Source organism: Sceloporus undulatus, chromosome 1, assembly GCF_019175285.1.
Source record: "Sceloporus undulatus isolate JIND9_A2432 ecotype Alabama chromosome 1, SceUnd_v1.1, whole genome shotgun sequence".
NCBI classification, from domain to species: domain Eukaryota; kingdom Metazoa; phylum Chordata; class Lepidosauria; order Squamata; family Phrynosomatidae; genus Sceloporus; species Sceloporus undulatus.
Window position 1 is genome coordinate 43,902,423 of NC_056522.1, and position 22,883 is coordinate 43,925,305.

Consider the following 22,883-nt stretch of genomic DNA (forward strand, 5'->3'; position numbering starts at 1 on the left):
GTTTCCCTAACACGAGCCAGGGCAGTTAAAGTGGTCGGTCTCAGACTGGATTATTTCTGCAGTGTGTTTTGGGCTTGAGACTTTCAGCCATTCAAAGCAGCACACATGATATAGAATTTTAGATCAGGTAGGCTGAGTTTTTCTCTTTTTTCTTTTTTTTATCCTGCATCACTTTCATGCATATTCTAGCCTTCTTCCCCACCCATATAAAATTAGATATATATTTATTCCATTGTTTAAATGGAATATCATTTATAATTGGGATAGTTGGGAACAAAAATAATAATGTTGGCAGGATGTTCATTTGGAAGACAGAGATTCTGCCATCCTCCCAAACGTGCTCCTCCAGACTGGCTGTATCTATGGTTGTTGTTTTTTATTAATAAAATAAAAAGACATTGGATGCCTATTTGTTGTTGTTAACCACCCTCAAATTGCTCTCAATCAATGGCAACCCTGTGGATGAGACATCTCCAAGACTTCCTGTCCTCCACTCTTCTGCTAAGTTCCTGCAAAGTCATATCCATGACATCCTTAATAGAGTCCATCCATCTAGTATGCATCCTTCCTCTCTTTCTACTCCCTCCACCTTTCCTAGCATTATTGTTTTTTTTTCCAGTGAGTAGTGCCTTCTCATGATGTGTGCAAAGAATGACAGCCTCAGTTTTGTCATCTTGGCTTTCAGGGAGATTTCTGGCTGGATCTGCTCCCTGGCTTTCAGGGAGATTTCTGTTGTAGCCTAGTAAAACGCTTGTCCCTCTTGACCACTTACAGCCATAAAATGACTTGTGTTGGGAGGCATGTGGTGGTGATGGATGGCTAGGGGCAACCATCATATTAGTTGTTGCTGCTGTTGCCATTCATTGCTTCCACTTGTATAGGGAGGTACTCTTGGATACCTTCTTGTACCAGTCAACAAGATAGTAAAACCAATTGCAGAATACTGCATTCCATAAATCTTTTGCTTCAGCCATTCCATTTTTGACTGTGTTGTGTGTGTTTAATATCTGATGTTTCTACATTATGTTAGGTACCATGGGGAAATAGTGGCCACCATATCTTTACTGTAATAAAGAATATGTTTGCTACAACAATACCATAGTTTTCAACCAATCCTTAAATCAGGGGTTGGCAACCTACGGCCCGTGGGCCACATGCTGCCCGCCGAGGCCTAGGATCCGGCCCCAGCCTGGCCCTGCCACAGACTGCCGCCAGGGCCTTTGGCCTCCTGCGCAAGCATGCGGGGCCTCTGGCCACCGGCACAGGTGTGCAGGGCCTTTGGGTGCAGGTGTGTGGGGCCTCTGGCTGCCGGCGTAGGCGCGCGGGGGCCTTTGGCCTCCGGCACAAGTGCGCAGGGGCCTTTGTGCATGGGGCAAGCGGCAGGCAAGGGGGGCAAGGAGGAGCAAGCGGGAGCAAGAGGTGGGCAAGGGGGACAATTGTCTATAGAAGCCTCAGAAACATGCATTTATATTAACATTTTTTAAAAAATCAGCAGATTTTTTGCGTGTCCTCCATTTTTTTAATTAAAAAAAGTGTCCTTCATTTTAAATTTTTGTCCTACATTTGTCCCGGTTTATTTATTCATATAATTTTTTTTAAATTATTTAATTATTTATTTTTGGCTTCGGCCCCCCAGTTGTCTGAGGAACAGCAACTCGGCCCCCGGGTCAAAAAGGTTGCCTACCCCTGCCTTAAATGATACCTTCAGGTAATAGCCAGATATTCTCAAATGTCAGATTGATTGTAGGCATCTTCTCCTAGTGATCTGGTCATCTTTTTCCTAAACACAAGCAATGAAAATACTTTGAGGATGAGTTGTTTTATAGAGCAATTCATTTAACAAATTTAGAAATTCAAAAGTGATGGGTGCCAATTGCAAGTTTGAGACATCAATTGGCAAATTAGTACACTGACACAATAGTTACTGTATAATGAGATCCAGCCATTTTTTGCTTATTTATATGCCTCAAAGAATTTGCTTTTTAAGTCCTATTAAGGCCTGCCACCTTAATTAATGCATCTTGCCTCCTGTCTTTTGAGGCCTTTTCCCTTCAGTGAGAACATCTCCAGTATGTTGTATCTTTACTGATGATAAATCATGATACAATTCACAGTCTGAGGTCCAGGCACTGTTGATAATTTATCACCACTGGACCTTTCTTTTCAGCACTGATTTATAGTACAGTCACAACTCTCCCAGCAAGGAAGATTAATTATGAACACAAATAAAAGTGCTTTAAATGGTGGGCTTCTATCAAACAAGATAACTCAACATTTAAAGCCATTTAAGTTGGAATGTGTTAGCAGTGGATGCTAAGAAAAATCTTGTCTGTGTATTTGCCTTCAACTTGCCTATCGATTTATGGTGACCCATAAATTTCATAAGGCTTTCTTAGGCAAGGAACAGTTAGAGGTGGTTTTGCCAGTTCCTCCCTCTGAAATATAACTTGCAACATCTGATATTCATTGGCAATATCCCATCCAAGGCCTGACCCTGCTTAGCATCCAAGAGCAGATGAGATCTGGGGCCTTTAGGGTATACATGCAATATGCATAGTTGTTGACATACCAAGTCCTCGTTTATTATCAAGTCTTCTCTTGTTGTAATTAACAATTGAATTTAGGGCAGATATTTATTTAAACTTACACAATTGATCCTAAGCCTTAAAAAAAAACAAAAAAAACCCCATAAGGTTCAAAATATAAATAAATATCACTGTAGGAGGGACCCTGAAAAAGTAATATAGCTATCATATAGTTTGCTCTGTGGGAATGTTAAATTCCTTTTCTTTATGTATTTTTTTTTCCCAGATGAGGCATACTATATTACAAATATATGGCCTTGTCAGAGAGAAACCAACAGACAGATTTTTGAATAGACATATAACATTATCATGAGAATCAATATAAAAGAAAACATGTTAGTAAAAAAAGTGTCAAATCAGATATTTGAATGATGGAGCCAGTATGGTTATATTAAAAACAGAAACTGAGTTGGTCACTACTTCATTGAGATGTATATACAAAGTAGCACTTGAGGTGTGGTATACCAGCATCAATTTTATTATTTGTATGAGGAAGTGCCAGAAAGTTCTCAGCCATGAACTAAATGCTTCAAATGTTTCAAATTGGATATGTAATGCTCAAGTAAGGCTTGCATGTGGATTGTACCAAACACTCCTTTATGTATGTGAATACTGTCTTGGCAATATAAGATAATGAACTTGTATGCTGTTCATAGTACAGCGCGCCCACTCCATATGTGGGCGCACCATACATGGCTTCCGGTTTATGCGGAAGCCATGCTGTAATAGTTTCAGTGGCGCATGCGACCACTGCCCGCACACACCACGCTGCCGCGTGCACGAGCCCCATTAACTATAATGGGGCTCGAGCATAGGCGGAATTAGCCTTACCGGGGGGGGGGGGTTCGGAACAGATCCCCCGCATAAAGCGAGGTTCCACTGTATACTAGTCCAAACTCAGTAGCTCAAAGCACATAGGAAAGGGGATGAGGAAACGTCTATTAAATGTATGGGCCTGCAGTACACACAAATGCATACAATGCATGTAAAATTATAACTAAAAACTAAAAGCTTGTAAAATAACATCATTGCGTAGATAGCAGAACTTGGTTTGGTTGGACTATTTGGCTCCTTCTTTGCCAAAACACCATCTTACAGTAGTCATTGCTTCATTCATTCAGTGGCCATTAAATTTTTATGTAACTTAATGAAGAATTCATGAATTAATGTGTTTGTGTTACTGTTTCCTCTGCATAGTTCCTCTTCCTTTTGTATCATGCCTATTGCAGTGTATGATATATATGTTTGTAATAACACATTTGTGCTATAAGCAGTTCAGTTATTATATTTTTTTCAGGTGTGTACTTAAAATATGTTAAGATGTACAATTAATACATAGGAAATTTCAATTATCCTTTAAAATTAGGCTCTGGTGAATGCCTTGGGGTAGGAGATTTCTTCACATCTCATGCTCTCACAATTTGTGTCTGACGCATATAATATACTAATGGAAGGCAACTTGTGAGGCGTTGCAGAACTTGTTATAATATACAACACTACTGTGGGGGCTAAGTCAGGTCATAAAAGTGTTTATTCAGACATTAATGGCTGGTGTTGGAAATGCTGGCAACCTAGATTACTTCACACTAAGTGCTGCTGTTCCAAACAAACTAATGTTGTGAGCATAGCTTTCTGTGGAAATACATTTTGACATAACTGGGTATGGGATCAAGCCATGTCAGAGTTAAGCACAGGCAGTAATTTGAAGTAACAAAAGAGCCAGGAATTGTGCCAGGGGATCAGAGTTGGGAACAAATCCAGGTCCAATTAATATATGTACTTTAAGACAAATCAGGAGACAGGATTGAGAAGCAAGCGAGAAATCTAGGCCAAAGACTAATCCAAGGATACAGAAACATACCAAAGTTCAGGAAGACCCTACAGCCCATACTGAGAAACCTGGCTACCAAGGAGTGTCTGGCCTGCCAAGCCTCTCCAAGTAGTATGCTATGGCCCTGGTTGTGGCCCTTCTCCTCAGGAAGGGGGCTCAATCATCATGAAGCAACCCTCCTCCCATATTTCCTAATGGGAAAGTTGAGAAATGAAGCAGTCATCAGGATCCCTCCTCTCCTCACAATCTTTTTTCTCTTTGCTGCTCTGGAAACAGAGCATTAGCAAGGATGACGTGTGAGAGAAAGGTACAGTATTAGTGGCTCTGTTGCCCAACACTGATAAGTGCAGGAGTTGGCAATCCCCGGCCCGCAGGCCGATTGCAGCCCGCAGAGGCCTTTCCACCAGCCCCTGCCTGCCCCAGCCACCGCCACCGCCGCTGATTGCGGCTTTTCCCGGCTCCCGGGCCCCGCCATTTTGCTTTTCAAAATGGCGGCGAAGTCTCACGCAACCTTCCCTGCCATTTTGGAAAACAAAATGGTGGCGGCCTAGAGGCGAAGTCTCGCGCGACCACAAGAAAGGTCACGCGAGACTTCGCCGAGGCCCGCTGTGGCCTCCGGAGCCCTCGAACATGGCTCCGACGGTGGCAGCGGCCCTCTGGGAGGCCCGTTGCCATTGCTGGGACCCTCCAGGAGGGCTCCGGCAGCAGCAGCGGATCCGTTGGGAGGCCTGTTGCCTTTGCTGGGGCCCTCCAAGAGGCACGTTGCCGTTGCTGGGGCCCTCCAAGAGGGCTCCGGCGGCGGCAGTGACCATCTGGGAGGCCCGTCGCCGTCACCGGGGCCCTTTTGGATGGTCCCAGCGATGGCAAAAGGGCCGGCAAAGAGAAGGAGGCCTCCAGCGCTGGCGGCCCCCGCTGGCTTTTTTGCCAGCCTCTGATGGGGCCTGGGGCCCCGTCAGGGGCCGGCAAAAGGGGGAGGCCTCCAGTGCTGGCAGCCCCCACCGGCTTTTTTGCCGGCTTCTTATGGGGCCTGGGGCCCTGTCAGGAGCCGGCAAAGAGGGGGAGGCCTCCTGCGCTGGCGGCCCCCGCCGGCTCTTTCCCGGCCTCTGACAGGGCCTGGGGCCCCGTCAGGGGCCGGCAAAGAGGAGGAAGCCTGGCCCCCAGGGGGGTGGAAGCTCTGCCCCCGGCATGCGGCTCTGCCCCCGGAGGGTGGAAGCTCCACCCCCGGCACGCGGCCCCCCCACGGAGGGTGGAAGCTCCACCCCACGGCTTCGGCTCCCCCAGTTGTCTGAGGGACAGCAACCCAGCCCCCGGCTCAAAAAGGTTGCCTACCCCTGGATAAGTGTATGGTTTCCAGTTGGTTTGCCAAGAATACAACTAGCCATGTTAAATAAGGGCTCCCACCTAAAGTAGAAACTGCAACCTGTAGTTCAGTACCTGACTATATGAGGCAGCTGAATGCAGAGTTTGAGTTCTAGCAGGCCCTTAACAGAAGGAAAACTGCACCACAGCTGAAGCCTAATCAATAATAATGCCTTGCCTTTATGGGTTTGTTGTAAATAAGTTACTGTAGATGAAATAGGCTCCCTGTCTGTTTACTAGATCACAGTTCAGATCACCAGTTAATTTAATTTCAGAAGCACTTTAAAGTATTCTTAGGTTTACATAGGAATCTTTTCCCACTTCATTTTGTGACTTTTCAGAAGTGATGGTTCCCTCACTTCAAATGACTATTCACCTTTAGTTAGTGTTGCAAAAGACCCCCCCCCCCACTTTGCTATATAGATTGTGGCTCAGATTGCTGTGGAATTATACTTAGATGCAAATCCTATCATGCTGTGGGTCAGTGATAGTCCTGACTGTGTGTAACTCTTGCCTGCCTGCCCACCCATCCCACTGCTATTTGCTTTACCATCTTCACCATCTCAGGTTTTTTGTGGAACTGATAAGGTCAAAGAAAAGCCTTATCAGTTTTAGGCAGTGTTTGTCTCTACTATCTGACAGGAAGAGACGTCTTCTGTTTTTTCAGAGTCCTCTATCCTAATTTCTTCCAAAGGGTTTACATACTTGTTCCAGTGTATCAGTGGTATTGAGAAGGTATCAGTGAAATTGACACGGCTTGAGTAGGATTGTGAATAGGATTGTGCCTTTAATGCTTGTATAGAAGAGGGAATTTCAGCAGGTGCTGCATGTTAGATGGTTATATGACAAGCAGCACCTGCTGAAATTCCCTCTTCTGCACAACCACTAAAAGTACAAGAGCCCATTCTAGTTTTCAGTCTAGCAACCCCAGGGAAATGGCAAATTCCAAGTCATGGAAAAGGGAATGAGAGTAGCCACACAGCACTTGTTAATTGTAGCTACAGCATCATTTCTTTCCAGAGAGAAGTTTAGAATGAAAAATGCCTAGCAGATTAAAATGCCATTTCACATATGTTTGTACAACCCATTGCTGCGATGAAAGGCATGGTCATTAGCTGATTAAAAATCTGTTACCAGTGCATTTAAAACAGCATTTCTGTCTTTCACATGTGCTCACCACCAGCAGGAAAAAAGTTCAAAAGCATTAAAGTAACATCTATATAATTAGTTTTATGTTCCTTGAATTTAAACCAGTGACCCTAAAAATGGACTGTATGGAATATCACTTGATAAAAAGGCTGCCAGAGCAAGGTTATATAAAGCCTTTATTAAAACATAAACAAGTCACCAAGCCCTTCAAAGACAACATGGGGGGTGTAGACTATATTTTGCTGAGGATTTTCAGAATTCGTCTGGCATTAAGACGGAGTGCTTCCAGATGGACAGCATTTAGTGCTACCATTCCTCCTTAACTGATTAGTTGTGGGAAGAAAAACAAATGGAAGAAGAAATGGAGAAACAAAGGATGTTACAAATGGAAGATAACATTGCATAATTCTGTGAGTGATGCTGAAATTCACTCAATAAATGCATCACTGGCAAACATGCACAGGCTCCCTAAGCCATAAATGGGTCTGTCTATGCCAAAACTGGTGTATCTGATTAATTATTGGAATCATTTATACACTGTGCTAGGATTTTACATCTCCAGGGATGATAGCCATTACCCACAGTTTTTTATATTTGAAGCTTTTAGAAGCTATTCATTTGTGTTGAGAAAGAAGTAGTGTTTAACTTGACCCTCCTCCAGATATTCATCTCATTCTTCTGCAGGAAACTGTAATTCTTGAAAACTTCCTAATTATTCTCCCACACAAAACACAGAAAAGAATTTCATTATCATTTTTAATCCCACTTTGAAATGACTGTGTAATTCCTTAGTACTAGGGAGAAAGGCATATGTGTGGGTTGGATCCAGGAATTCTCTTGCTTAGAACCCCAGTAATTCTGTTACTGAGACTGTCCAAATATACCCAGACAGACTGTGTTGTGATTATGAGATTTTCAGAGGTTGGTAGGGCTAATTTTCTGGCAAGATGATTTTTACAAAAAATAAAAAAGGAATTACTTTCAGGAATGGTGTGTTGTAATCCTTTCTGTTTTCTTTTTTCTTTTTCTTCCCAGCTAGTATTGCCAGAATATTCAATCCACAGCCTTTTCTGTATAATGTTTCTATGTGCTCAAGAATGGCTGACCCTTGGCTTGAATATTCCTCTGCTTTTCTATCACTTTTGGAGGTAAGTCATAATCTTATTTGGAGGCCAGTTTGCTCACAGAGTTGCCACATATCGTCTCTCATTCTCTGATAAAAGTGCTGCACTGTGAAGCATAGCAAGAAAGGCAGAAATGCAACACTTGCAACACATGTAGAGATATTGTGAGCAGGCACAGAGACACCAAACAAGCCTAGATCATATATATATATAGGGTAAGTATCACACCTTTCTCCCACAGTAGGATAGGCCATTCATTTGAACAGGCACTGCTTTTATACACGTATTGCTCTTCATTTGGCACACACTGTGGTATTGTGGTATTTCTTTGGGCAACAAGAAGGTGTCAGTTGTAGCATCTCAAGCAGCAGTGTCTTGGGCCTGCTCTGGTTTGACATGAGAAGCAGTTTGTGTGGTTCCACATACTCATACAGAACAGCCTCCTTGTTGTGCCATAGTTGAAACTGATAGAGCTTCATGAAAGTTGATTGAGCCACGATAATCATGGGGCTGTCTCAAGTAATATGTGCCCCCACTTTCAGCTGGTCATATACTGGGAATGATTTTCTGGGCAGGGTGGCAGAATGATAGTCTAGATGTGGAAGAGCTCTCTGTAGTTTTGAAAGACACTACCTGGAGTGGTTTAGGCTGCAGTGATAAGAAGGTCCGGGAAGTTGATGGATCCAGCTGTTATCCTGATGGCTCTTTGTTTCCTGTCACCTCCATAGGCAATTCTGTCAAAGCCTAGGTTGACCTCGGGAATTGTGAAGTAGACGGAGTAGTGGGCACAATTGCTTCTCAGTGTTCCCTCACACAGAATGGTTCTTTGGAAGTTGATGATGAAACAGGTGGGACAGCAGCTAGAATAATGAGGGCAGAAAGTACAGGTCCAACCAAAGACAGGCTAGAGTCTGTTAGAAAGCTTATTACATGGTAGAAAGAAATTAATCTTCTCTGCCACCATTATGTCTGCAGAAAGGCTTTTTTGAGTGATCAAAAGCCTATTGTACTCCAGCCCATGAGATGATAACACAGTTCACGCCTTCTGCCAGAAAGCAAAGACCTTCTCATTCAGATAACTGACTGACTGGTAAAGAAAATACTTTTAATGGACAGGCACTTTTTAATTTTTTATTCCTGTGTTTTTAAGCTCTGCTAACCCTTTTTTTAAAACATAGCTGTTTAGTACTGTTTTAATACAACCTATTATGTATGTTCATTGTTTACATCTCTTTTTGGTCATATGAGCTACCTTGGTTCAGGAGGGATAAAAATCAAATAAATAAAATATACACAGATAAGTAATTTTATATAGAAAGAATTTCTTGCAGGCTGAATTTTTAAGCAGCACAATGGTTTGTAGGCATGAATTGGTCGTCCCCCCCCACTGGAGATCTTTATTTATTTTATTTGTTTATTTTTAAATTTTACTAATTAAAAAATAGACATTATACAAACATATAGACTGAACATTTCAAAATTCATATTACACAATAATGGTTTATCTGAATTCCTTTATTTTTCTTGATCCTCCTCACCCTTCGTTCTTCTCCTCTTCTCAGTTTCGTCCACGTAACTTCCCTTTCTCATTCTCTCACTCACTTTCTTCTCCATGTAGGCAAGAATTGGTTCTATGATTCTATGAATTGGTTCCTCTCGTTGGTTGTTTTTTCTTCTTTGATATAAGATGTTCCTTCATTTATGGAAGAATATGTGTAGAAAATGTTGTTCTGGAATGAAAAATCTGTAAATTGTTTTGCAAGAACAATCCAATTTTTCTGTTTTTCCTGCAATAGCTGCATGAGGTTTTACTTCAGGTGTAATATTTTTTATATTTTGACTCCTCCATGGAGAAGATAAATACATGCTTTGAATTAGAGTTCTTTAGGAAAATGCTGAAAGACTACCTATTTATGATGCAAGATAATGTGGCATTCATGAGGATTTGTGGCTTGATGTAGCTGAAACCAAAATACTGCAGATTCTCTCCAGTTGTTTTCTTCTCTCCTTTTTTTCCAGGTATTTCCACTGTCCAGCAGACAGCACAGAGGTAGCATACGATCCACCAGCAGTAATGAATGCAGATACCTTGGTCTACTGCCAAAGAGAGGCTTGGTGTAAACTAGCTTTCTATCTCCTGTCATTCTTCTATTATCTTTACTGGTAAGCATGGTCTCGCTTCCCATGAGGAACTGGTGTCCTTCAGATGTGTTTGGAGGTCAAGTCTTGTTCTTCCAACTCAGCTGGAAATATGTTCAGCAGGTCTGGAGGATATTAGATTGGGTAATGCTGCCTCATAGACTGCAGAAATTATAGGTACAGTAGACAAAAGCGGTGAAGGACATACAGCTAGTGCAACTGAGAAGAATTGTAAAGAAAAGTGAAGAATGCCTCTCTTTGCTGAGTCTTTTAGATTCATTGGGTGAACCTTTTGCCCTCCAAACACATCCTGCCCTCCTCTGTGGCGCAGTGGTTAAATGCCTGTACTGCAGCCATTCACTCGAAACCACAAGGTTGCGAGTTCAAGACCAGCAAAAGGGCCCAAGCTCAACTCAGGCTTGCATCCTTCTGAGGTCGCTAAAATGAGTACCCAGACTGTTGGGGGCAAATTAGCTTACTTGCTAATTAGCTTACTTGCTGTTCACCGCTATGATCTTTGGAATAGCGGTATATAAATAAAACAAATTATTATTATTATTATTATTATTATTATTAGTTTCAGAGCTTGGAAAAGTTGCAATTTTGAATGGTAACTTCTGGAATCCCCCACTGGACATGTCGGCTAAGTAACTTTTCCAGGCTCTGGTATTTTCTGTCTTACCTGATATACCATTATTATTAATTTACACTACTGATTTGATTTAGAAGAGTCACCACTACCTGAATTCCCCTTCAGATCTTTCAGGGTGAAATGACTGAACTCATACAGACAATTGTTAGTTACAAGATCCTCAACCATGTAACAAAATTATTTCTAGGAGGTTTGGAACATAAGGACTTCTAGAAAGTTAATAGGTATATATAGTTGCTGTGGGAAACTGGGAATCAGCATGATAAGAGTTCTGTTTCTCAGTTTCAATTCCAAGCATTCAACAAACATCGTTCACCAGTATGTGGGAATGTAATAATTTATTAATTTCTGCATGTAATGTCAAAGCCTCTTTGAGCTTAAAGAGATTTGCTTACTTGTCCATATGTAATACTTCATAGTCAGTTATGATAGGGACATATGTAGGATCTGGCTGGTGATATATAATCCTCTGAAGTGTGCCCAGAAAATGCTACAAAAATGTATCTAAAAAGCCATTTTTGCCCCTACATTCCTGCACCATTTCCTTAGTATTGCTCACTCAGTTATAATAGGGTAATAAATAAGTGAGTAGAGCATATAAGAGTACGTGCATAGAAAACCCAAAGATTAAAAAAATACATATTCTAATTTTAATTTTTAATTATTTGTTTATTTGGGGGGTATCATTTTTAAGTCCATCAGAATATGGGTATAATGGAAGAACAAGTTTGGGACATTCATTTTCTGTTAATTGGAGAATGCTGTTCCAGGGGACAGATAATAAAGTATATTGTGACAAACACAAACATCTGTTATAGGTTATGTAATCTGCCACAGGCTGTTTGTATCCAAAGGAATTTTGAAAACAACAAAGTAAAGTGTCAACTGTTCTGAACTGAAATTTTAGGAGGATCTTTAGCAATGTCATAAAGGACAGAATTTAGATATGAGTAAATGGCATGGCATAACATTAAACTAGATTTTGAATAAGTTATAAGAACTATCAGTTATTGAAGACCAAACTTGAGGTTATTGATTGATTGATTGATTGATTGAAATTTTATTTATATACCGCCGTTCCTATGATCACGGCAGTTTACAAACAGAATAAGATACAATACGATACAGGTTACAAATATAATACAATAAAAATCACAGTTTAAAAATAAAAATTAACAGCTAAAGTCCTTCATAAAAAAACCCGTATACAACTATATATCATTAAAATCCATCATTAATCAATCAAAATAATAAAACAATATAAAAATACAATAAATAGTATGCAGGAGCAAAACAGTCAGGACATGTGAGGGAAGGCTTGACGAAATAAATGAGTCTTAAGGTTTTTCTTAAATGACTCCAGGGAGGGGGCTAAGCGGAGCTCCTCAGGGAGAGCGTTCCAAGACTGCGGGGCCACCACAGAAAAAGCCCGTTGCGCAGTCGCTGCGTATCTTGTCTTGGGAACACTCAAAAGTTTTTCCCCACGAGATCTGAGAGTGCGGGGCTGATTGTATGGGGAGAGTCGGTCCTTCAAGTACTCCTGGCCCAAGCCATTTAGGGCTTTATAGGTAACAACCAACACCTTGTATTGTACCCAGAAGCGAATTGGCAGCCAGTGCAGATCTGCTAGTACAGGTGTTATGTGGCTGGCCCTGGAGCTACCAGTGACCAGTCTGGCAGCCATATTTTGAACCAACTGCAGCTTCCGAGTTTGGTACAAGGGTTGCCCCATGTAGAGCACATTACAGAAATCGAGTTGAGAGGTTACCAGTGCGTGTACTACTGTTTCAAGGTCCCCCCGGTCCAGGTAGGGACGCAGCTGGCGTATCAGCCGAAGCTGATAACAGGTGCTCCTAACTGTCGCATCCACCTGAGGAGTCAGGTGAAGCAAGGAGTCAAGAAGCACCCCCAAACTGCGAACTGAGTCCTTCACAGGGAGCGTGACCCCATTCAGGACTGGTGGACAAACCTCCTTCCCAGGACCAGGAGAACCTATCACAAGTACTTCCGTTTTCTCTGGATTCAGGCTGAGTCTGTTTTCCCTCATCCAGCCCATTACCAACTCCAGACAGGCATTGAGCGGAGAGATGCCATCCTTAGTCACTGCATCAGTCGGCAATAGATCCTGGGCTAAACCCACTTAATAGTACCTAGGATAGCTCCAGTGAATAAATGGAACTTGTTAGGGATAACTCTTAAGTAAATTTCATTAATTTAATGGGTCTGGTCTTGGTGAGATTAACAACTAGATTTAGCCCCACATAAACATAGAGCCTAGGGAAATTATTTTGGACTACAGTACTGGTTTGAGGACCATAGACGCTGTAGTCAAAAAATAACCTTTTTGCAAGTTCTGGCTTTTCCCAAACTAGTTTCAGTACCCTGGACAGCACCTTTAACATCTGAAACTAAGACCTCTAGCAGATTCATCACCCCACTGACTAGTCAGTGTTTTTTGCTGGTAAATGAGACCTCTCATCTGCTACTTTCTATGCAGCTGGAGAAGCTTCATGTATAAAAATGAAGGGGGGGGGGGGGAAAGGGAAGGCAAATGATGAAGTAACTTTCCTGAAGCTAAGCAAATCTGGGTTTGGTCATAGAAAATGGCCATCAGTACTTCCATGATACCCTGAAATCCATGGAAGAAATATAACTTATGTCTGTGTAAACTAATAAAATATAAAAACACACAATGATATGATCATGTCTAGTCTGGTTACTATTGCAATATTTTAGTGAGTTTCTTTAGAAGTATTCTACAAAGCAATATCTCTAATAATGTATATTTTTTCTACTGGATTCCACTGTATATTTCTATTCCCAGAACTATAGTGGATATGGCTGTTTCCTCCACTCTACCTCCATCTCTCGAATCTTTACATTTCTTTCATCCTGGAGGGGAGGTGGGGACAAAGAAGCAAGTAAAAAGTCACATTTAAATAAAACTCTTGCCTGTACTTAGTGAAGTTGCCAGTTGTCTGAATTTTTTTCAGAGATCAACAACACCTTTTTAGGGGGGATTTTATTTAGTAGTTAGTAATTTCACATTTGGCACAGGTTCAGGTCCAAGTCTAGAAATGCATAAGAAACACAACAATGAAAAACTACAGATTATATTTTTTAATTTTAATTTTTTTGGTTATCATTTTAAGTCTATCTGAATTTGGTTATAATATAGAGACGCAGTGAAGAAGCATGTACAGCAAGGAAAGAACCAAATTTTAGAGGGTGAAGGGAACAGGAAAATAAAGATGGCTTTATATGTTTCAAAGAGATCCTTTCAAACTGTACCCTTTTCCTTTCTATTCAGCATGATCTACGCCTTAGTGAGTTCCTAATTCAAAGATGCTACTAAAAGCTGGAAACAACAAAGGGTACAGAATAAAGACAAGGCAGCCTACAGTGATGCTTGATGCATAAAGCGCCACAAAGAGATGGAAGCTTTGAATCCAACCTCCATGTAGGATGTAAAAGAAAAGAAAAGAGAAAAGAAAAGCCTTCTTTAGGGAAAAGAGTTGACTGCAGAAGTGTAAAAACTTGAAGTGATACGAAGCTGATCAAACTGATTTTCTCTGTTACTTCTCAGTGTTTTGTGGTTTTTGGATTCATGATTTCCCAACATAAACAAAACAAGTATGTATTTATAAAGTTAAAAGTAGTTACTTTTGAAGAGAGTTTCATCCACACATGATGGAAGAGAAATTCTGTCACATTAATTTTATCACAAGAGGTTTACAAGATTTACAGTGAGGAAGATGGTTTCTTTACCCTTTCTTTTTACAATGGGACTGTAAAGCAAGACGGTTCCCGACAGTAACTGCAGATAAGATGGAGACTTTGCCCAAAAATCTTGTTTTCAGAGTCGAATTGCTGGTTGGAGAAAAGCAAGGAAAACATGACTAGTTGTGATGAAGAAGAGAGATGTTTTGTCAGAACACAAGACAGAAATACATTCAGAGTATATACCCTGTCATTCTGAGCTGCAGATCTTTTGTATGGTTGGCTCTTCAGTGGTTTCTATGAGCATGTTTCAGAAATGCTGAATCTGTTTACACACAGTGCAGTAAAATAGTACTAGTGCATTATGTATGATGACACAATTATTTCAAGAATTCAGTAGTATATTCCTCCTACTGGAGAAAATATATGCTACTTACACACATGAAGATGTGACAGAACACTCCAAACAACCCAAAATACAAATTGTAAAGGACCACATTACTTTAGTCTGCAGTCTTGTCACGTGGCTTCAGTTGTGTGGTCCCTCTGAATCTAAAATTAATGGGGCTGTTCAGTTTTTTCCTCATACCAAATGCATGTTGTAAAGAATAGAAATAAATGGTCATTTCCTTTTTTTTCTATACATGATTCCTAATTTCATTTGAGATCTCATGATTGCCAGTGACACAGTTGTGTCTGTGTTTGTGCATAAATACTCTGTGTTTCTATATACTCACATTTTCTCTCATACAGATATAGACCCATATTTCCTAATGTATCAGATAGTATATATTTTACATTATTTTTAAAAAATGCTGCAGTCCTAAGCACACTTGCTAGGGAGTAAAACCCACTGCACTCATTGGAACTTCTAAGATAATATGTTTCTGAGTTACTATACTTAAGAGTGTCCTGCTCAAGATGAATTTCAAAAAACATGTAATATGTGAGTTTTTCAAAATAGTTAGAATTGGTATGAAGGATATGTGGTCTTGTAGTTGTTATTGAACTGTAACTCACAACAGCCTTAATATCCTAGTGCTGAGGGTAATGAGAATTGCAATCCAACAACTTATGGAGTTGTTACCTAAAACCTAGGGTCCTGGGATGGCACTCACAAATTGTATTCAATGTGGAAATTAGTTTAGCTCAATAGGGAACAGTGAGAGGGCCACTGTAACTCTAGCTGGGACTTTCGGCCTGTATCTATCCGAACACAAAGAACTCCAGAGGCAGGTTCCAAATTAGTTTATTCATAAAAGGGGGTATTAACACACATGCAAAGCACACACGCTCACACACACACACAGAGGAACTATAAATATGAAAAAAGGTGGTAGTGGATAACAAATTCAAGGACTGCAATGCACAATGCTTACCAGTTCCAGGCTCCAGTTTGGGATAAAGATGGGAGTTGAATGTGACTCAGTACTGAGAGGCCAAGCTTGGATTTGACAGAGTTTCTGCCCAATTCCAAACTGGACCAAAATGGGAGTGCCCAATAAGGAGTGTTTGTGGAGCAAACATGATGGTTTTAACCAGCTGGTTGATGGTTTTACCTTCAGAGTTAGAACATGCATATTTTTGGCTGATGGCTGTGACATTGGTTTAATCAGGTAGTAATAAGATCAGGACAACCCCAGGGAGTTTGGGATGTTGGAAAATACAATGGGGGCTAGCAGAAAGATTGGCTTAATGTTTAGGCTGATAGACTTCTTTGTCTGTGACCTTCAAGAGGAGATGCACATGGCAGCAATATTCATAGTCATTAAGTTACATAGGTCCTTTTCATATGCCCTCAGGTCTGTGTTTCAGTATAAATAAGGAACTGAAAGCATGTAGCCAAGCAGCAAACAGAGAAGAGACAAGCTCCACGGGCTCTTAAGATGGTCAACTGCTTATTCAGTGTTTAAAAAGCCCATTATTTGTTCCTGTGTCCTGTCCCAAGACATATAGTTGGTTATGCCTTTCCAAGATCATCTGGAACACGTATATATACAGAAATAGGGATAAAGGGACTGAACAGTGTAGCATTTCTGTATATATACATGCTCCAGATGCTCTTGGAAAGGCATAACCAATGATATGTCTTGGGACAGGACACAGGGACAAATGATGCAATCTCTCCTGACAATTGCACCTTTCTATTCATACCTTTATATAATTATATTACATTCATATCCATACATGTGTTATGATGTGTAATTTCTCTGTTATATTCAAATTAAATATTATAGGTCCAAATCTTCATTTAAACCTACAGGCACCAAGGTTTTCAGTTTTAGAAGCCACTCTATCTCTTTTTCCCTTTAAAATATGTTCTTTAAGTATGTGAATAGTTATGTTAAAACCAAACAGTGTTGTAATATGAACAGTATAAAACAAGGGCTGCCTCCAGATTTTTTTTTCTCTTTTTAAAATTTTGCATTCTAGTTGAATATTTTGGCTTGATTACACATTATCACTGGTGTCCTGTATATCTGCTCATCTAAGTTATGTATCAGCTCCACTATCTGTCAGGACCTCCTTCCCAAGACTGGGCACCCCTGGTGGTCTCTAGTCAGGGAGTATGGGTGGTAAAGATCTTCTGAAGGTCCAGGAGGAGGAGGATGTCTTTTGCTGGCCTCACCCCTGGTCACAAAATGACTGTGGGGGATGCATCCAATCTGCAGACAGGTAGGTCAGATGTGTGGGGGCAGGGTGGGGAAGGAACTTAGCTGTGCCTGCTTCTGCCAGTATGATACAGGATAGAATCATAGAATGATAGAGTTGGAAGAGACCACAAGGACCATCCAGTCCAACCCCCTGCTGTGCAGGAACTTTCAATCAAAGCATACTCTTGACTTGTTTTCTGTATCTCACTGATAATTTCCATGTAAGAAGAAGCACGACAACTGACCATGTGCATGTTGTCATGCAAGATAATTATTCATGAGTGTATTTTGCTGGACAAATGCATGTATATAGCAGCCCTCAAAACCATTGCCTGGTGTATCTTTTAGTTTAAAAACATTTTTGGTCATGCAGTTATGAACAATAATAGCAGTCTATTATTTTAAGAGCCCTTGCTGGTTGAAATGTTGCAGCAAGCTCAGTTCCTGCTGCGGTTCCATTTTCATGCAGAACAATTTATTGGGGGGAAAAAACCAATTGATTGAATTTTTAAACTAATAGTTTGCTGTCCTTCAGTGTACTGTAGATCAGAAACCAAAAGGCCTAATGGCAGAAACCTTCTATTTAACATTTTGAACTTGTCACTATGTTTCATTTTAAACATAAAGGATTCTATCCAATTAATCCTTCTTCCCTGATGGAAAGATCTGATCCTGGAAAGGTTTACTTCAGTGGATCAGAAAAGAAAGCAATTTTCAATTATTCTCCCACCCACTGTGGTCTCTCTCACATTATTCGAAAGGCTTCCTCAACTTTCAGTGCAGATTGGAAGGGAGTGGGATGCAAGTGGAGGGGGAATTGCTGAAAACCAGTCTCTGTATTTGACTGGTGCAGCTTTCACTAGAAACCCTTCTGTCTGTGGAAAGACCTCAGTTGGATACAACCCAATGACTATAACTCATCCATATTAGTGGTTTGAGTGGATTTATAAAGAATCACTTAATGTTGCTTTTTGTCATTGCTTGCTATGTCTTATTCGCACCCAAACACTATCCTGACTTAAAAAAATTAGAAAGGCGGCACATTTCTGTTCATCTGTGGTCATCATGCTTATGTTATGGTTTGTAACATTAAATGTAGGTGTATCCAGTCTCTTCAAATCCCTAGACGTGTTTCTAAATTGTTGTAATCTTGTTTCTCCCCTACAGCCTCCTTATTAATTTATTATTATTTAAAAATGCTATTGAAATACAGTGTTAAAGAGGTAAGTTGTGAAGATGTTTATTACTGTGTTTGTTTCCTGATACACATACATATGCACTTTCTCTGTAGATACCATCCTCCAAAGCCTGAGTTCACATAGGAGTGAACTGAAGAACATAAGAGTTTATAGAAGTGGTGGAGGGGGGGAATGCGGGAATGTGTCTGGCTCTGAGGAAATAAATAGCACAAATACAATTTACCATGTTTATCATATAACCTTTTAGCTCAGTATAATTATTATTCGCTAGTGCTTTAGTGCAAAAGCAGTAGGATTTTGTGATGCAAAAGAACAACTCTAGACGCACACTCAGAGACATAGGCCTGTTACAGACTGCCCAAATAAAGCTGCTTTGGGTCTCTTTGGAGATATGCTGTTTAAATGATGCATGCATCCTAAGAATCCGGAAGCTGCACCAAAGCTGTAATCCAGTGCTTAGGAATGGAGTGTGGCTTTGGCGCAACCTCCGGACTCTTAAGACCTTTGCATCATTTAAACAGCATACCTCCAAAGAGACCCGAAGCAGCTTTATTTTGGCCTGTCTGTATGGGGCCATACTAAATCTGAGACCTTAAATGGAGGAAAGGTTTTGCCCTCTCCAAATCTCAAAACTGCAACCAAAGCTAAAATTGATGTGCATATATGTGTGCCACGTTTCCCAGCACAGATGCCTATTGCTCAGGCTCTAGAGTAACTTTTTTTAAAAAAAATGTTAAGTTTTCAAAGGAGGCATGGGAAGAAAAGGAAAAGAGCTTGAAACTAGAATGAGGTGGAGGATTTGAATGCTTCTATTTTGATTGTCACAGTTCATGTGATGTATGTTTATTTTGTAAAAAAATCTTGCCTTTTTGGATTGGAACAAAATAATTCAAAATGCAATGGAAACAAAAGGCAAATAGTCCAAACTGTGTGATTGGCAAAATAGATTTGCATCTTGGTTTTTTAAAAAGTGCAACATGCAGCAACAAATACTGCCACCTTTAAACACATTTTCTCAATCTGGAAGAAAGCTCAGAGGAGCCAATATTTCTCACTAACTGCTAACTGCTCCCACTAAAACATCTATAGGTCATCACATGATAAGAAGATTGGAAGGGAAATGCTTCATGACTATCAGGAAAAAATGTCTATAAATCTTAGTGAAGACAGAAATCAAATACTGAAATAAACAACTCATTTTCATCTAGGGAAGTACAGGTTGAAGAGTTCCATCTGTGCATCATTGAACTTTAGATGAAAGATCTCAGCTACATTACTGTACTTGTAAACTATTTCAGTCTGATTTATGGAGGTGTCCATTTTATTTTCACATTCTTTTCTATGCAGAGTAATGAAGTATCTATGAGTCAACATACCGTTTTATGTAGTGATTCATTCCATAGTTTCCATGTTTATGAATGCTGCCAGCTTTTAAAAATGCATTATCATGAACCGTCTAATGCCATGCTACAATTGTTCATGATGGTGTGTGCTTCGAAGACATTTGGAAGGAATGATGCTAGGGACAATAATACTAAAAAAGTGTGCACAAGTATTTTCATGGTTGTGGTTTACACACCCTTCTCTCTTTAAAAACGGACCTGAAACATATAATATGAAGCACTTGTCAAGTGACCAGTAGAATCTTAGAATTAGAAGGGAATCTCAAGGGACATCTGCTTCACCCTACCAATGCAGAAATCTGCTAAAATACACTTGAGAAGCAGCTGTGCTTCTAGCTTTGTCTTAAAACCATCAAAGACATGGAGTCCACCACCCTCTGAGGTGGCCTACTAAACACCTTTTATTGTTAGGATATTCTTCCTAATGGCTCTGAGAAAGTATTGTCAACACCTTTCAGAAGCAGGACTATTTTTAATAGTTCATTCAAGCTAATAATAGACATTAACAATTTTTATGAAGTGTGGATGTCCTGTTATTGAGCAGCAAGTGCCCACACAGAACAAATGCACCATACAAGCAATGCATCCAAATCAGTATGGAGTCAAGCATGGGGGTTCAGAAGTCATTAGCATTTAAAGGGAATAGACAGATGTATTGGTCAAGAAGCAGGGTGTGAGCAGATAAAGCAGTCCTGCCAGTTTTTTAAGCTCTCAAAGAGAAGGGCAGAAAAAAATTCAAAGAGTGCACCAAATTCAACAAGCCAAGGGAACTGAAGAGTCAGGGATGGAAGAGAGCTGGAAGCAGGGAGTAGAGCCAATTAAGGTAGGCGCTGAATCCAACAATACTAATCATTGGGGCCATTCAGACTACCTTTTACCCCAAATCCCAAACCGGATTAAAAGTGGGAAGTTCCCACTGGCACTGGGATTTGCACACCTGGATCGGGGCTTGCATACCCTGTCCAGGGCAAATCCCCCTTTAAATTCCCTTTAAAAAATGGGGGTTTCCTCGTTTCTTTTGGGGAAAAACGGTGCAAGTGAATGTGAACCTGGCCCCAAAAATGATTGGGTTAGGTTCAGGGCAGAGTTCAAGGTCAGAGGATGGGCAGTGGGTGAAACATGCCTCCCCTCTTGCACCGTTTGCTTCGCAAGTAACATTTTTTTGGATAGATTATGTGAATGGACCAGGGAAGGGATCTGACATTGGGGTGAAAACAGAGCCAAAGGATCAGGAGGGAAGGAGCTCCTGCATTGGGGTGAAAAGGGAGCCACCCTGTTCATTCGTGTATTCTCATTGCCTGAGTAGAACACTCTGTAGTTGTCTGAGTCAAAGAGGCCCCTTCATGTCCATTTTAGTTCGCTTACTCACAGTACTGCTATGTTCATGCATTCCATTACCATTTTTACTATGTCCAGCTTCCCTTGGCTCATCCTTCTCACATTCAATGTTCCTATTATATGTGTTGTGATGCCCTGGATAGGTTTTGGATTTCTGAGTTGGATTTCTCCTGTTTGCCTCATCATCTTTGGGGGTTTTATGCATTTGACTCCTCTAACAAGTATGATTTCCTCTGGTTTTTTATCTCTGTGTTTGTTCCTTTTTCTGCCTATGTCTTACTTGGAATGTTTCATCATAGAGTTTTCTAGGTCTTGAGAAACAGCATGGAAAATGCAAAGGAGGTTGCTGCAGCTGTTATATTAGACATCCAGGTTGTTTGATGTTTATGGAGCCAGAAAAGAGAAGGTTCCTGTCTTATTTGGAAAGGTGTCCATGTGGTTTGACAGGCCCATGTTAAAGTTACATTAACCTGCCTGGCAATTTACTTGTCTCTTGGCAGGAAAAGTGCCAGACAGCAGTTATTCTTGAATAGATTTTGATAGCTGTGACCAACATTCAAAAAGATTTTATAACTCTGACTCACAAATTCCATGTGATAAAAACATTTGTACACATGTTCTGAAATTTGAGCATGAAAATTCTTATTTAGAAACAGTTCCGAATACAATTACTTAGTTCTTAGGTGTAGACTGATAAAATGGAAAGTGCTCAGCTTTTGGGGCATTTATGAGAAAACAATTGCCAAAGCATATTATTTGCATCATGGTGGGAGACACTCTTACTGAGTGCTTGTTTCAAAGGGAAATGTATCTAACCCACCAATACGTGTGTGATGATTCTTATCACCTGCCATGTTCCAGCAACTGCCTCCTGACTTGATAATATCTATTAAAAATAGCATATGGAGGAGGAATTCAACTATTATTTTGTTTCCTAATATGGAATTTTGTGTAGGAAAAGCCAATATTCAGAAGTTGTTAAGGTTCTTTTTTCATTATTAGGGAGGGATCAAGCATAGTTAAACAAGACAACGTGCTTCCAAACCATCCTGTGTTGTGCTTTGTGTACAGAAGGTCTTCCATTTAGCTTACTGCATCCCCAGTTAAAAGGATAGCAGGCAATGGGAAACAACCTTTGCCTGGAATCAGAACAAACAAAACTGGGCTAGATGGACAAATGGTCAGATCTGGTGTAAGACAGCTTCTTGTTTTCCTAAATGAGTAAGTGAAAGTTTCTTACTTGCAGGAAAACATTCTTGTAGGATCCTTGATAGTTCCTTATACATTTTTCAAAAACTAAGGCTTGACAGAGTATTTTTCCTTACAGAATGCACTTTGAAAGTTATAGCATATATAAAGAAAGAAATGTTTATGTGTATGTGCCTTCAAATTGCCTTTTGACTAATGGAGACCCCATGAATTTTGTGGAGTTTTCTTAGGCAAGGAATACTGAGATGTGTTTTTGCTGTGTCCTTCCTCTGAAATATAGAAAGAAATACATGAAGCAAAATAAGCACCAGATCGCTAAATAATGGTAAATAAGGCTTACCACATCATGATCAATTAAAGGACCCTGATTTGTTTGGGTTAAATGCAAGTCTTGGAGAGTAGGAAGAAGTGGGTGAAGGTGGAGGGGAAAGCAAGAGGTTGAGTAAATTATGGGGAATGGTGGTGAGTAAAAAAGGCCTCTTTTTGTAAAAATGGAGAGAAGTGACCAAACAGTATGGATT

At 40.4% G+C, this 22,883-nt stretch overlaps 1 protein-coding gene across 1 annotated transcript in view; it reads left to right on the forward strand.

The window, feature by feature from the left end:
* The window catches only part of CNIH3 (cornichon family AMPA receptor auxiliary protein 3), a 107,676-nt gene extending 92,476 nt beyond the window's left edge, over positions 1–15,200 (forward strand). The window contains exons 6-8 of the mRNA XM_042445513.1: positions 7,960–8,072; positions 10,068–10,211; positions 14,150–15,200. Of these exons, the coding sequence (XP_042301447.1) occupies positions 7,960–8,072; positions 10,068–10,211; positions 14,150–14,177 (285 nt within the window). The 3' untranslated portion in view covers positions 14,178–15,200. The remainder of the gene's footprint in view (positions 1–7,959; positions 8,073–10,067; positions 10,212–14,149) is intronic.
* The last annotated feature ends 7,683 nt before the right edge of the window (positions 15,201–22,883 follow it).